The sequence below is a fragment of the Mus musculus genome, chromosome 17, assembly GCF_000001635.26.
Source record: "Mus musculus strain C57BL/6J chromosome 17, GRCm38.p6 C57BL/6J".
NCBI classification, from domain to species: domain Eukaryota; kingdom Metazoa; phylum Chordata; class Mammalia; order Rodentia; family Muridae; genus Mus; species Mus musculus.
In genome coordinates this window covers 43,472,945-43,488,221 of record NC_000083.6, presented here as the reverse complement: position 1 = coordinate 43,488,221, position 15,277 = coordinate 43,472,945, and the positions used below count along the sequence as shown (strand labels likewise).

The following is a 15,277-nucleotide window of genomic DNA, read 5'->3' as shown; positions in this document are numbered from 1 at the left end:
ATGTATATATGTATATTCTTCTCTTACAAGAAGGCAATTAAACACCTCTAGGCTCTTCCTATCTGGGCGGCTGAAACAGTAAGTTATTGGTGACTGGTCAATTTGAGGACATCGATTGGACTTTGTACCTCAGCTCTTCATGTCTCAAAACATCTTATCTCCTTCCTACTAATGTTTACCGCAATACATTTCCTTTAACAGGGAAATATTTTTTCTTCTTGTTTTTCCTTACACATGTTCTTCCTAGACCAAGGAGCGTGAGCTTTAACTAAGACCATTCTTCCTCTCCATCTGCTTACCTTTCCCATTGACCCTTGGAGTTCATTTTTCCAACACATAAAGTGCTGGCCAGGTAGAAAGATGGGTGGACCTGGTGGTGGGTGTACTTGGTCATTAGGAGAGGGACCTTCACATAATCCTGAATATTTTCCTTAACTCAAAAATTTCTTCTCTTTTTGTTTATAATTCTTGCCTTAGATTTGCTATTTTACTTTATTTCTAAAAACCACACACATATACACATTCTCTCATACAACTAAATGAAATGCTTGTAATGCATAATAATATATAAGTATGTGATTTAATAGAACATGAATACTTTATGGTCATTCCAACAGTCTTACACATACTATTTTACAAACATGTATTATGACATCAATGGGTTAGAACTAAATGTTCAACCATGTATATTCTTTTATATATTCTAATTGTAATATATATATCTAATTGTAATATATATACATACACACACACATATATATATAGGTATATATATATATATGTATATAGGTATATAGGTATATAGGTATATAGGTATATTAACTGAAAATGCAATGTTCCCATTTTTGAGGCAAAGAGGAAAGGTTGGAATAGCATGGCTGAACAATACCTGAGAGTTCTCTCTCCAACAGACTATGAACATAATTTCAACACATATGACGACAACACCATCACAGACCTCAACACACCCTATGATTATGAGTCCCTGATGCACTACGGGCCATTTTCGTTTAACAAGAACGAAAGCATCCCTACCATTACTACCAAGATCCCTGAGTTTAACACCATCATTGGACAACTCCCGGACTTCAGTGCCATTGATCTAATAAGACTGAATCGAATGTACAACTGCAGTGAGTACCTCTGTGCCTGAGGACTGGCTAACGCAGCATGCCCTTAGCCTCTGCTACTTCTCTTGAATGCTCTGGGTAACAGACAGACTACATAGCCTTGAGCCTTCTCTCTTTAGAGAAAGACATCTCATAGGATAGTTATGTTGCATGCATTTATGTATATGATGCATATGTAAATGCATAGATAGATAGATAGATAGATAGATAGATAGATAGATAGATAGATATTGGGCAAATTTAAAGAGCTGACATTGTTTATTTCCCCTGGCTTACTTTCAAAGGGTGACTAATTATGTAAAGGCCAAGATAGGAAATGGGTTGGAAAATGTGTTACGCTCTGCAAAACTCTTTCCTCAGGCTAATCTTAAAGAATTCTAAGCTTTGAGATGGGGGTATTTTCCAGTTGTGTTCAAAACACAACATAGTGTACAGTAGTAGTGAATAAGAATCCCAGTATGCTAGCTGCCTCATCTTTGGCCTTCAGTTCACATTGGCCTACTTAGCAAGGAATATTTGCAGTTAATTTCTGGCTCTCTGAGTTGCATGGTTCTGTGTCTGTGTTCTAAGAGCTAACCGATGACAGTAAGGGCCTTTGGGAAAGGGTCAGGAAAATGAAATGCTTGTGATTTTGTCTCTTTTAAACAGTGGTGTTTTAGTGGCTTAAGACATTAACTCTTTGGAATGAGATATCTTGCATTTTAACCGCATGACAAAAATATCCCGTGTAGCCGCAACACATACTCTGTTGGACCACTGTGACTTTGAGAAGACCAACGTCTGTGGGATGATCCAGGGAACCAGAGATGATGCTGATTGGGCTCATGGGGACAGCAGTCAGCCTGAACAAGTGGATCACACCTTGGTGGGACAGTGTAAAGGTTGGTGATTGTAAAAGTTAGCACCCTAAGCTGGTGAATGGCCCCCAGTGGATTGTGCCTTTAGGTTATTGTGTTAATTATCAAACCTGGAAACCTGAAGAAGGACAAAGAATATTTCTCATACCTTAATCATTAACTCAGTAAAAAGTCTCCATGCTGTGGAGAGGCAAGAGAATATTGAAATTACCCTCCACCCCTGCATGCAGGAAACCTTAATTAGACTCACTGTGTGACATAAAAAAAAATTACATGAAAATAGGAAGAGACTGTGTTGGGAAGACATTCCACAGGAATAAGCGTAAAGCAGGGGGAATGTGTGCGAAATTGCCAATAAATACATTCTAAAATATTTCCAATAAAAATAAAAATATACGTTTACCATTATAACATTGGTATGGGCATACCTGGTTAATAACATGACTTTATAATAAATAGTAGTGCTTCCAAGCAGTACCCACCAATGGAAATACCATGTTAACTATATATGTGTGTGTATATATATGTGTGTGTGTGTGTATACATATATATATATATATATATATATATATATATATATATACACACACACATATACAAGGTATAGTGTTTTATATATATATAAGGTATAGTCTATATATATGTATATGTAGACTATACCTTATGTATACATAGTCTGCACTAGCCTCATAAAGAGTTAAAAGTATTAGAATTATTATTTGTAATCAACCTGAAAATGATTATATGTGATACTTTAATTTTTTTGTAGGAAGTATCTACATTATTGCTCTTTTAAAAAAATTTTTTTGGTTTGGTTTTATTTCTAGTTCTGTTTTTTTGTTTTTTTGTTTTTGTTTTTGATAGGGTTTCTGCATGTATCTCTAGCTGTTCTGGAACTCACTTTGTAGGTGATTCACTTTGTATTTCAGGCTGGTCTTGAACTCAAGAGTTTGGCTTGCCTCTGCATTTCAGATTAAAGGCAGGAGCCACTCCTCCCAGCTGGACAGTCCTTCTCAGTTTGTCCTCACCTTGTCCTTCCTGATCCTGAGTGTGTAATTGGTGAATCAACAGAGATCTAACTAATTTGCACTATTTGCTTTCTTTATTGAAAATGTATAAGTGCAGTTTCCCCCACTGCCTGTTGGTGACGATAGGAAATTGTTACTGTGTGCTTTTTCTTAAGACGTCTTGACATTTATTGAAAATGCTGTCTTTCTTCCACTGGATGGTTTTGGCTCCCTTGTCGAAGATCAAGTGACCATAGGTGTGTGGGTTCATTTCTGGGTCTTCAATTCTATTCCATTGGTCCACTTGTCTGTCTCTATACCAGTACCATGCAGTTTTTATCACAATTGCTCTGTAGTAAAGCTTTAGGTCAGGCATGGTGATTCCACCAGAGGTTCTTTTATCCTTGAGAAGAGTTTTTGCTATCCTCGGTTTTTTGTTATTCCAGATGAATTTGCAAATTGCTCCTTCTAATTCGTTGAAGAATTGAGTTGGAATTTTAATGGGGATTGCATTGAATCTGTAGATTGCTTTTGGCAAGATAGCCATTTTTACAATGTTGGTCCTGCCAATCCATGAGCATGGGAGATCTTTCCATCTTCTGAGATCTTCTTTAATTTCTTTCTTCAGGGACTTGAAGTTTTTATCATACAGATCTTTCACTTCCTTCGTTAGAGTCACGCCGAGATATTTTATATTATTTGTGGCTATTGAGAAGGGTGTTGTTTCCCTAATTTCTTTCTCAGCCTGTTTATTCTTTGTGTAGAGAAAGGCCATTGACTTGTTTGAGTTAATTTTATATCCAGCTACTTCACCGAAGCTGTTTATCAGGTTTAGGAGTTCTCTGTTGGAATTTTTAGGGTCACTTATATATACTATCATATCATCTGCAAAAAGTGATATTTTGACTTCCTCTTTTCCAATTTGTATCCCCTTGATCTCCTTTTGTTGTCGAATTGCTCTGGCTAATACTTCAAGTACTATGTTGAAAAGGTAGGGAGAAAGTGGGCAGCCTTGTCTAGTCCCTGATTTTAGTGGGATTGCTTCCAGCTTCTCTCCATTTACTTTGATGTTGGCTACTGGTTTGCTGTAGATTGCTTTTATCATGTTTAGGTATTGGCCTTGAATTCCTGATCTTTCCAGAACTTTTATCATGAATGGGTGTTGGATCTTGTCAAATGCTTTTTCTGCATCTAACGAGATGATCATGTGGTTTTTGTCTTTGAGTTTGTTTATATAATGGATTACATTGATGGATTTTCGTATATTAAACCATCCCTGCATCCCTGGAATAAAACCTACTTGGTCAGGATGGATGATTGCTTTAATGTGTTCTTGGATTCGGTTAGCGAGAATTTTATTAAGGATTTTTGCATCGATGTTCATAAGAGAAATTGGTCTGAAGTTCTCTATCTTTGTTGGATCTTTCTGTGGTTTAGGTATCAGAGTAATAAGACTCATAAAACACAAACATACATATTTCAACTTCCCTTTCTCTGGTGAGGTTTTGAAAATTCTATTTATTTATTTATTTATTTATTTATTTATTTATGAGACACAGTCTTATGTGATTCAGGCTACCTGCAGACTTGCTATGCAGAGGGCAGTGATCTTGATCATCAGCCTGAGACTTGATCAGATATCCTTTCAGAAGAGTCAGCTAAATGCCAGGCCACCAAGAAGAGTGTGAGAGGTCATTTGCTGGCACTGCACCCTTACCCTGAGCCTGGCAGAAGATGAAAGTCTCTGTCACATAGGATTCAGAAGGTCATCAATTCTGAAGTCATAAGTTGCCTTTGTCATCCCTGATTGGCCCTCCCCTGTGGGCTCACTACCAGGCTAATATTCAACTTCCAGAGAGACAAAGAGATGATTGCAGAAGAAGAGCCTTCTGGGAGAATGTTCTAATGTTCTAGATCCTAGGAGGAGAGGACCACACCCAAGAAGGGATATACATGTATAGGGAAAGCATATATATATATATATATATATATATATATATATATATATATATATATGTATATATGTGTGTGTATGTATGTATGTATGTATGTATATGTATATATACAAATATAATATTTTATATAAAATATATTTTTAAAATATATAAATCTATATTTTATAATAAAAATTTAGGTAGAATTTTAATCAGGCCTTTGTATGTCTCATATGAACCATTCTAAAGAACTGTAGAGACAATTCTTTCCCATTGATTGGAGATCCAATCTGTTGAGTTGGAAACAGCAATTTCAACCCGTATTGCTATAAACATTTGAAACCCAAATCATAAACCTGAACTGTTTCTTACCAAATAAGGAGATCAACCCTTTGCTTTGTAGTGACTCTCTAATTTAAACTAGGAAGCTGGCAAGGAAAATAGAATTCATCTCACATATACTAAATCCCATCAAACTCTGTTTGAATCCTGTGTGCTGTAAGGCAGGTATTTTCATCTCACAAACTTTGGGAAAAGACAATCAAAGAATATGTACAAGTTGGGGTCATCTATAATTTCAGCATGCCAGAGGTTGACAGGAAGATCATGAGTTCAAAACTAGCCTGGACTACCTAGAGAAACTTCTCTCTAAAAGCCAATAAATGTAAATAAATAAAATAGATATGAAGAGCAATGGTGTTAGCTAGATAGCAACTGCACTCACTGAGAGAAGATGTTTCCAGAAAAGTGGGCTTCTTTTTGGTTCCTCAGAGAAGTTCTAGCTTTGGGTGCCTGGATAACAGTTAGTTTTTCCTACTTCAGTTTGCCTGGGTAGATGGTACTGTGTGTAGATCATGGGAAGACAGAGATGGTATGTTGGGCTGCTCTCGGGTTGCTCTCTCCATAGGTGCCGGCTACTTCATGTTCTTCAATACCAGCTTGGGGGCAAGAGGAGAGGCAGCCCTTCTGGAGTCTCGAATCCTTTATCCCAAGAGGAAGCAGCAGTGTTTGCAGTTTTTTTATAAGATGACTGGAAGCCCTGCAGACAGATTTGAAGTCTGGGTGAGAAGGGACGACAACGCGGGCAAGGTGCGACAGCTGGCCAAGATCCAGACCTTTCAAGGTATCTAGAGCGGTCGCAGAAGGACTGGCTTGTGAAACCCTGGGGCCGTGGTCTTCTTTCTACTGCTTCTCTCTCTTATCATCTGCTCTTCCCTCCTCTGGCTCTCTCCTCCTCCTTCTCAGCTTCCTCCAAATCTCCCTCACATTCTTCTGACCTGTTTTATTAGAAGGTTTTAAGGCCTGGAAAGTTAAGGGTTTAGGTGAAGCTCAAAGGTACTTTCGGAAGAGGTCAGGTGAATACACAAATCTAAGAAAAGTAGGTGATTCAGAGGAGGAGAGAAGAAAACGGAGGGATGCCAAGCAATTGGCCATAACTGTAACTGCTTTTGTTTCTGTTTCAGGAAAGCAAATAACATCATTTTGTAAAATCCTGAAGTATTTTAAGACCTCACAAGTAGGCTCTGGCTACTTTGGCATTTTAAATAATGACGAGAACATAAGCCATTGAATGGATTGACTCCACTATGGCCATTTACGCGCTGCGTTGTTTTGTATGTTTCTGGGGGATCGGAAGGAAAATCTTTGACTGCTCAGGTAGATAGTGAGGGTCTTCAGACTCAGCTCCTTAAAGCTAAATATTTCTAGCTGCTGTGGTGGCAGTGAGTCTTTCTGAATAAGGAAAATAGGCTATGACATTTTCCCTACCCAACAAAGAGTTTCTCAAAGTGAGCCCTAGAAAGTAAATACTGTTTGCATTATATAAAACAGACTGCCACTCTTGAGAGGAGCAAACTTTTTGAGCTGTCTCACGGAACCCTCTGTGTCTAGTCACCTCTGCCCACTCCAACATCAGCTGTCTGGGAAGTCTGCAGTCTTTTTTTTTTTTCCTCTAAGGGGGTGGCTTGCTGTTCCAGGCTGTAATTAGTTGAAGCTAATTTGGTGGGAGGATATCAGCAAGAGACCTTTCATTTTTTTCTTAAATAATTAAAAGTTTATTGTAAAGAACTTGAACACAGTGAGATTAGCCAGACCCGCATAGCATTTTTATTAAAACATATATTAAAGAAACCCTTTAGAAGTAAAGAATACTGAAAAGGAATACGTGTTGTAAATACAGTGCAATCGATGGACTGATTGTTCCCCAATCCCCATCCCCACCCCCACCCCCAATGCCCAGCTTACCCTGAAAATGTTACCAGGAAGCATGAAACCATTCCAGGTGGAATTTAGTTCCTTAAACGATTTGGCTTCCCATAGGACATCTTTGTTAGTTCTTTAGACGTAGTATGTCCTATCTGTGACACGTCCCTAAAAGTTGAGTAAAACTTGGTAAAAATGGGGTATTCAACACAAGCTAATTACCATCATCTTGGAGTAGCTTTTGTGAAATGCCCATTTTAATATGTTTTAACCCAAATTTTATGATTACATAAAAATGTGTCTATGAATATACTTATCAACGTGCAAAATATAGGTCTATAAGATTTTTATATATAAACTTAATTACAAGATGTTTACATACAAATAGAAGTGTAAACATGCTCACATATGTATATATACACAGCTTATGTTTATAGTGAGGCCAGGACCTTTAATAGATGGCCCTTCTGAACTACCACAGACAAAGTTTGGCTCAAACAATCGAGGTATCACTACCACCTGATTCAGGGAAACCTATCACTTAGGTAAAAACTTGAAAATCTCATCTAAAAAGTCTGTGCTCATGTGGCCCAGTGTCTAGGGTCTGTCTACTACTACCCTGACCCACATTCCAAGCTCAAAACATAAGAGTGAAGCGGTTACTCGGAAGCAAGAAGTGAACTTTCATTCTCTCATTGGAAGTCCCATGATCTGGAATCTGCTGAGTGCTTGGTTCATGTCTGTGTTTTTGTCCCCGTCTTAGGCTTTAAGTCACCCATCATATTTCCAGTTCATGTGTCCTCATGCAAAAGTTGACAGCTACATAGATTGCCAGGTTACTGATGTGGTCCATGCATCCTTTCAGCTTTGTCTTATGTGTCTGAGCAACTGTGACCAGCTCCACCCGGGAGCTTGTCTCCATGGTTAGCCTTAGAAGGACCAGAGGACAAGAGGAATGCCCAGGCTTTTGTTCTGGGAAAAGCTTAGCTCTGACTAGAAGATGCAGGGGAGGAGAGGGGACACCAATCGGGTCCCCTTTCAACTTCATTTAAGACTTTGTTTGCCTAGGTTTGGGACATTCTGAATTACTCTCTCCTAGTACTTCTCCCCATTACCCCTTGGCTTCTCTCTCGTGCTGTTCATCTCAGGCTTCCATACTCTAGATGGGCCCCTCATTCCCTTTCCTAAGGTTTTTGTTCAAACCTCCCACTTCCAGTTCAGCCTCAGCGAAAAGCAAATAGATCTAGTCTGCTCTTAGAACAGTCACTGGCTTCGGCTAACCCTGGATTCCTCAGTCTCCTCTACACCAGAATTCCCAAATGTACAAGAAAAAGTCTAGACAAACAGATTTTTGGCAACATGTCAAAGGATGAACCATGGAATGTACCCTTTGTTTGATTTTTGACTCCTAAAATGTCTATTTGATGGAATTCACCTGAATGCATGGCTATTTTAGTGTTACCAAGAGCGATTAGCAGGCCGTGGCAACATCAAGCCTGCTCAGGAGGAAAGTGCAACTTAAAAAATACTGCCAATCAGAAGTGACTAAGATTATAAATACAGCCTGGGTTGGGGAGAGGGGAAGTGGAGAACGAGGAGAATGAGAGTGAGATCAGTGACATGCATGCCTGTGAAGCCCACAGCTGTGGATGCTAACCTTAAATATCACAAGTGACTGGGCAAAGCTGCTTAGTGCATCTGCAATAATGCCTCTGTTAGGAGCCACCATGAAGAGTGAAGGAGAGAACGGGTATGTATCCCTAACTCATCAACTGTTGGCAACAACTGTCACCAACTTTTTCTTTTTTTCCTCAGGAGACTCTGATCACAACTGGAAAATTGCTCATGTGACACTCAATGAAGAAAAGAAATTTCGCTATGTTTTCCTGGGTACCAAAGGGGACCCTGGTAACTCAAGTGGTGGTATTTACCTTGATGACATCACTCTGACAGAAACCCCCTGCCCTGCAGGGGTTTGGACCATCCGGAATATCTCCCAGATCCTTGAGAACACAGTGAAAGGGGACAAGCTCGTGAGCCCTCGGTTCTACAATTCTGAGGGTTACGGTGTGGGGGTGACCTTGTACCCCAATGGTAGAATCACCAGTAACTCTGGCTTCCTGGGACTCACTTTTCACTTGTACAGTGGGGATAACGATGCGATTCTGGAGTGGCCAGTGGAAAACAGACAGGCCATAATGACCATCCTGGACCAGGAAGCTGATACCAGGAACAGGATGTCCCTGACCTTGATGTTCACTACCTCCAAGAACCAAACATCTTCAGGTAGGTGATTTGAGAACAAGAAGAATTGCCCCTGAGTCTAGGATGGCCAGAAGAGGTATCATTCTTCTTACTTTCCCCTTGTGCATAGCAGTGACACAGTGATATGAATGTAGAATTATAGGTTGTTTTTTTTGTGTGTGTCCATGTATATGTGAAGGCCAGGCCAGAGGACAATCTGAGTGTTGCCCCTTAGGTACCATTTACCTTTTTCAGAACATTTATTCTTTTCATTATTATAAAGTAAGTGTGTGTGTATGTGTGTGTGTGTGTGTGTGTGTGAGAGAGAGAGAGAGAGAGAGAGAGAGAGAGAGAGAGAGAGAGAGAGAAAGACAGAGAGACAGACAGAGGAAGAAGGAGAGGGAGAGGGAAATGGAGAGGAGGGAGGGAGGGAGGGAGGGAGGGAGGGAGGGAGAGAGAGAGAGAGAGAGAGAGAGAGAGAGAGAGAGAGAGAGTTTTAACAAAGCCCTTCATGCTCATAAAAGACAAATTGGAAGGTACAGCTAACAAGATTGTATGCCCCTCTTCCCTCTGCAGCTATAAATGGCTCTGTCATCTGGGACAGGCCATCCAAGGTGGGAGTCTATGATAAGGACTGTGATTGTTTCAGAAGCCTTGACTGGGGCTGGGGTCAGGCCATCTCCCACCAGCTGCTGAAGAGAAGAAATTTTCTTAAAGGCGACAGCCTCATCATTTTCGTGGACTTTAAAGGTACATTTTAGACTTCCTGGGTCAATAATCTTAGGCTCTGACTGGTCTATTGATTTGCATTGATTTTAAAACAAGTCAGGAAACTAAAAATCTTTTTTTATTTTTATTTTTTAGGATAAGTTGTTTTATATATAAAAAAGAAAAGGATAGGGTTATAATAGCCATATTTTACTTGTTTGGTCAAGAATTCATATTTCTGTATAATGTTTTGAATATGTTGTTTGGTTGACACATAAAAATTACACTGAGTCATGCTGAGTGTATCATGTGATACATTGGTCATGTGATACATTGGCACATCTATCCATTGTGTGTCCAGCAACCCAGGGCAAGTGTGTCTAACTCTTCAAACATCTATAGTTTCTTTGTAGTAAAAGCTATAATCTTTAACTCTCCCTGAGAGAAACCAGAATTTCATCTTTTTGAAGTGTTATTTTTGTGATAATTGATCAGCTCTGACAGTATGCTGACTTCAGTTTAGCCTCGGTCCCTCTACCCTTGGCTGGCATATGCTTCTTTTTTTTTGCAAATTCAGTAAGGAATAGTATGACAGATTATTTTACAATAAGAGAGCTGACATCCGGAGAAAAAGCCACTTTTCTATGTAACGAGGTATTTGTGAAAGAGAGAGGCAGCCCAGAGAACTTCCAGAAGTGGATGCCCATCAGATGCCCATCTTTAATCTTGAATTCTTTCACTGCCATGGCCTGGGTCCTGAAGACCTCACCCACCTGAACCGGACTGAAGTTCCAGCTTCAGCCAGAAGCACGATGCCCAGAGGCCTCCTTCTGCAAGGCCAGGAGTCTCCTGCCTTGGGAGAAAGCTCCAGAAAAGCCATGCTGGAGGAATCCCTGCCAAGCAGCCTGGGCCAGAGACATCCCAGCAGACAGAAGCGCTCGGTGGAGAACACTGGCCCCATGGAGGACCACAACTGGCCACAGTACTTCAGAGACCCCTGTGACCCAAACCCTTGCCAGAATGAAGGCACCTGTGTGAACGTAAAGGGAATGGCCAGCTGCAGGTAGGCTCTAAGGCCAAGGGTGGCAGGTAGGGGCTGGGGTAACATAGCTTTGCTGTTTAAAAAGTCACAGAGGTGGGGTTGAGGAGGAGGTGTTAGCTGGTGAAGTGCTTGCTGCCCAATTTGAGGACTTGTGGTTGGGTCCCCAGCACCCACATACAATGTCAGAGCATAGTGACACATATCTATCTCAGTGCTAGGAAGGTGGAGTAAGGAATCTCCATGGAGCTCATTGGCCTGCCCACCTATCTAAATCAGAGAGAGACCCTGTCTCAAAGAATAAGGTGAAGAGCCAACCGGAGAAGATACTACTCAATGTCTGTCTCTGGCAACATGTACATGAGCACATATCACACATGTACACACACACCCACACGGGCACACACATGCACACACACTCGCTAACATACATGCAGCACATATACATGTGAAAGAACATGGCAATGAGCACATTCTATAAGAGATGTTTGCCTTGACTCTGGCACCAGGCCTCACAGATGGCCAGAGGGCTTTGACTTAGGGGCTTTCTGCTCCGTGATGTGCTACAGAGAATCAAGATCAAACTAGAATCTTCATGGATGGCAGATGCTTTATTAATTATTTCTTAGTAGTAGGAGTACTAGTTTTAGAATTCATCGGTTCTGTCCCAATTTTATGTTTTCAATAACATTAATGGGAACACCTGGTTATCATAATCTGGGTATCACACTCCCCTCTCAGCATTATACAACATGACCTGATTTTATCTTGTGACCCAGATCTTCTTTCCTTCATCTAGCATATCAGGGAAGATGAACATACAAAGAATAATTTGTCCCAAATTAGCCAGATAATAAATGCCAGAGCTGGGACTTGCATAAATGCCTGTGCATGCAATTTTCTGTGTCTTGTATTTCTTTTTCTTATGTTCGCATAACAACCTTAAGAACACATCACCACCAAGCCTGTGTAGTGAGAGGACCACCACTGCCGTAGGCAGGATGAAAGCAGATGCAGGAGGCATACCATGTAATAGCCCACACAGGCATGTCTCCTCTCAGTTCTTCTCATCTCCACTTTGTGTTTTCTTTTGAAGTTTTACTTGGAAAGAACTTTAGGCTTGTGGGTACGCTGACTCTTCACAAATACTACCGAATTCCCCGTGTCCTTAAAAATCTACTTCTCGTGTTAACATCTCACACAACCATGTTTAAGCTAGCAAAGGCAAGACTTGAACATCATCAGCATGATGCTATGGGCCAGACAGCAGACTTCATTTAGACTGCACCACGTTTCCCTCAGTGTTCCCTTTCTATTCCAGGACATCACAATGAATCTAGTTCCGTGTCTCTTTCACCTTGAGAGCATCCTTGTCGTTCATCACTTTGACATATTTGAACAGTGATGGCGTTTACTTCATGAGGTTTTCCTTGTTATTGCTGTGTTGACTCTTGATTTTTTTTTTCATTATTAGATGGAGCTTATGTTTAGGTACCAGAGGGAAAGAGTACTTCACATTCATTATATTAACTGCTCCTGGGGACATTTTATCAAACATCGACTCACCCCAGATAGGGCACCAATAACAGATCAAAGACAGAAAGCCTGCTAGGTTCTCAGACACCACATCCCAGTAGGGACTCCTATTAGCTGCCTTTGTTCCAGAAAGAAAGCCAGGAGTTGCCAGCCATGCACCAAAGAGTCTCTCTCCTGAGGCTCAGCTTCACGTGTGAAGCACCAACCACGTCTTCTGACAGTTATTTATGCTTCTTTAGCTTAAATGACAGATGCTGAGAATGGCGCAATGATAGCCCCCTACCTCATTAGGCCATGGCGTGGCCACATGAATTGATACGTGTAAAGCCCATGGGTGGGCTGGAAGTGTTCTGCAATTATTTTCTACTGTTGTTGCTATTACTGGTCGGGGGTGTGTGTTGCTACAAAGCATCCGAGGTCCAGGTGATTTCTACTCTCTGTGTCCTGTTCCACAGGTGCGTCTCTGGGCACGCCTTTTTCTACGCAGGGGAGCGCTGTCAGGCCATGCACGTGCACGGCAGCTTGCTGGGCCTGCTCATTGGCTGCATCGCTGGCTTGATCTTCTTGACCTTCGTCACATTCTCTACCACCAACGGAAAGCTGCGGCAGTGAGCAGCTACCCGCGGATGTCCACCCAGACTTTCCTTCCTGTGGTCAGAACACTCTGGGGGTAGTTTTCATCAAACATGTTGAGAGGGCCTCCAAAGCCAAAGCCCCAAACCTCCTGCGGGGTTCTGGCCACTCCATCCCTGTACAGTTCTGCTATGCTTCTGCGAATTCCTGGCGAATCCATTGCGTCCTAACAACAGTCATCATATTTCATTATAAACGCTTGGCTTGCTTGCCCTTCTCCCCTTAAATCACAAAGTCTAGTTGGGTAGGGGCATGAGTTATCTTCAGCTACTACACTGACCCCAGTGCTAGAAGCGTGACTGACTGGTGTATTGTGGGTACTCAGTAAGCATTAAATGAATGAACCAATAAGCGAGTGAATAGCTGTGGTCTAGTAAGTCTTTTGTTTCTACCTTTGTATCATAAAACATATGATTAAGTCTATATGCACGTGTGTTAGAACCGAATACTCAGTTTTCACCAGACACAGGAGTCTTATCCCTCATGTCGTACCTTGTAAAATCACTTCAGGGATTCCTCTGGTCAGCTGGATTTCCACAGCATGGACTTTCTTTCTTGCTCTGGTTTTAAGGAAAAAACTTAATAAAACCACTAACGATGCAACTTTATGTCCTCAGTATCTCAGTCTCTCTCTGTCTCTCTCTCTCTCTGTCTCTGTCTCTCTCTCTCTCTCTGTGTGTGTGTGTGTGTGTGTGTGTGTGTGTACCCAAAGAACTCTTTTTTCCTGTTCTAAAATTTTAAAGTTCATTTGGGGACTGGAGATGTACCTGAGCTTGTAGAATGTTTGCTTACCAAGCATAAAACCCAGGGTTGCTCCCCCAGGTGTGTACAATTTCCTATCCCTTGTCTGTAATCCACTACTCTGGGCAGAGGCGGGAAGATCGGGAGTTCAAGGTCATCCTCAAGTACAATTATCAACCAGGGCTACATGAGACCCTGCATGATGATGATGGTGGTGGTGGTGGTGGTGGTGGTGGTGGTGGTTTGCTCTCTGTGGTATCCATGTATAACTGTATTATATTGTTGTATTACATTAACAGACCAAAGGCATCAGGTAGAACTTCATCATTTTCTATTTTATTTTTAAAATTTTTATTACTTTTATTTTTTTTTCACAGTCCAGTCTTTGCCCCCCTCCCAGTCCCCCCTCCCACAGTTCCTCATCCCATTCCTCTTCCCTTCCTTCTCCAAAAGAATGTCGCCCCACCCACTCCTGCCAGGCTTTCCCACTCCCTGGGGTCTCATGTCTCTCAAGTGTTAGAAACATCTAAGACTTAGGGTGCTGAGCTCGGAATTCTGGGAAGGGCACACTAGCCCTAGGTGGGGGGGGGGGGCACTCAGCAATTGTGTCAGTAAGACAAGTTGAAATTGAAGAACTGGATGTGTCTGTGTTATTCATTCGCAAATCCAGTCTCCGGGCTGGGGCTGGGGCTGGGGCTGGGGCTGGGGCTGGGGCTGGGGCTGGGGCTGGGGCTGGGGCTGGGGCTGGGGCTGGGCCTGGGCCTGGGGCTGGGCCTGGGGCTGGGGCTGGGGCTGGGGCTGGGGCTGGGGCTGGGGCTGGGGCTGGGCCTGGGGCTGGGGCTGGTAGCACAGTTCATTTCCAGAGTTTAGGTGAGGTAGCAAAAGCTACATGTAACAGGCACTCTCTAACTAGAGTCCCAGAGTCTGCAAAGCATGCTCAAGAGCACACCCACCCCTCAGGAGCAGTTAATACCGGGGCATAACCCCATGCTGGGGTCTCCAATTTGGTTTGCCTGCAGTGGCCTAGTGATTTGCATTTCTCCCAGGTTACCAGGTGCTGCTAGTGCTGCAGGTCTCCTCCACTGTAAGAGATAACTGTTGTTCTAGTGAGTAGGGAGCAGTCAGTCAGCAAGTTAGGCAGCCTGGATGCAGGCTCGAAGCAAATAGCCAGCTAGCCCTGCATTAGATTGCTTAAGCTGTTCTTTGGCTTAACGATCACTGATTCCAATCCTGCTACCCAGCCTTA

The 15,277-nt window shown here is 42.0% G+C and overlaps 1 protein-coding gene across 2 annotated transcripts in view; it reads left to right on the top strand.

The window, feature by feature from the left end:
* Mep1a (meprin 1 alpha) overlaps positions 1-13,898 on the top strand; it is a 29,820-nt gene extending 15,922 nt beyond the window's left edge. Inside the window, exons 9-15 of one of the 2 annotated variants that reach the window (XM_006523751.4) lie at positions 912-1,133; positions 1,862-2,011; positions 5,836-6,051; positions 8,946-9,416; positions 9,951-10,124; positions 10,845-11,145; positions 13,113-13,898. In XM_006523751.4, coding sequence (XP_006523814.1) covers positions 912-1,133; positions 1,862-2,011; positions 5,836-6,051; positions 8,946-9,416; positions 9,951-10,124; positions 10,845-11,145; positions 13,113-13,269 — 1,691 coding nt within the window. In that variant the 3' untranslated portion in view covers positions 13,270-13,898. The remainder of the gene's footprint in view (positions 1-911; positions 1,134-1,861; positions 2,012-5,835; positions 6,052-8,945; positions 9,417-9,950; positions 10,125-10,844; positions 11,146-13,112) is intronic. The other variant, NM_008585.3, reaches the window with a different exon arrangement.
* Positions 13,899-15,277: the final 1,379 nt, after the last annotated feature.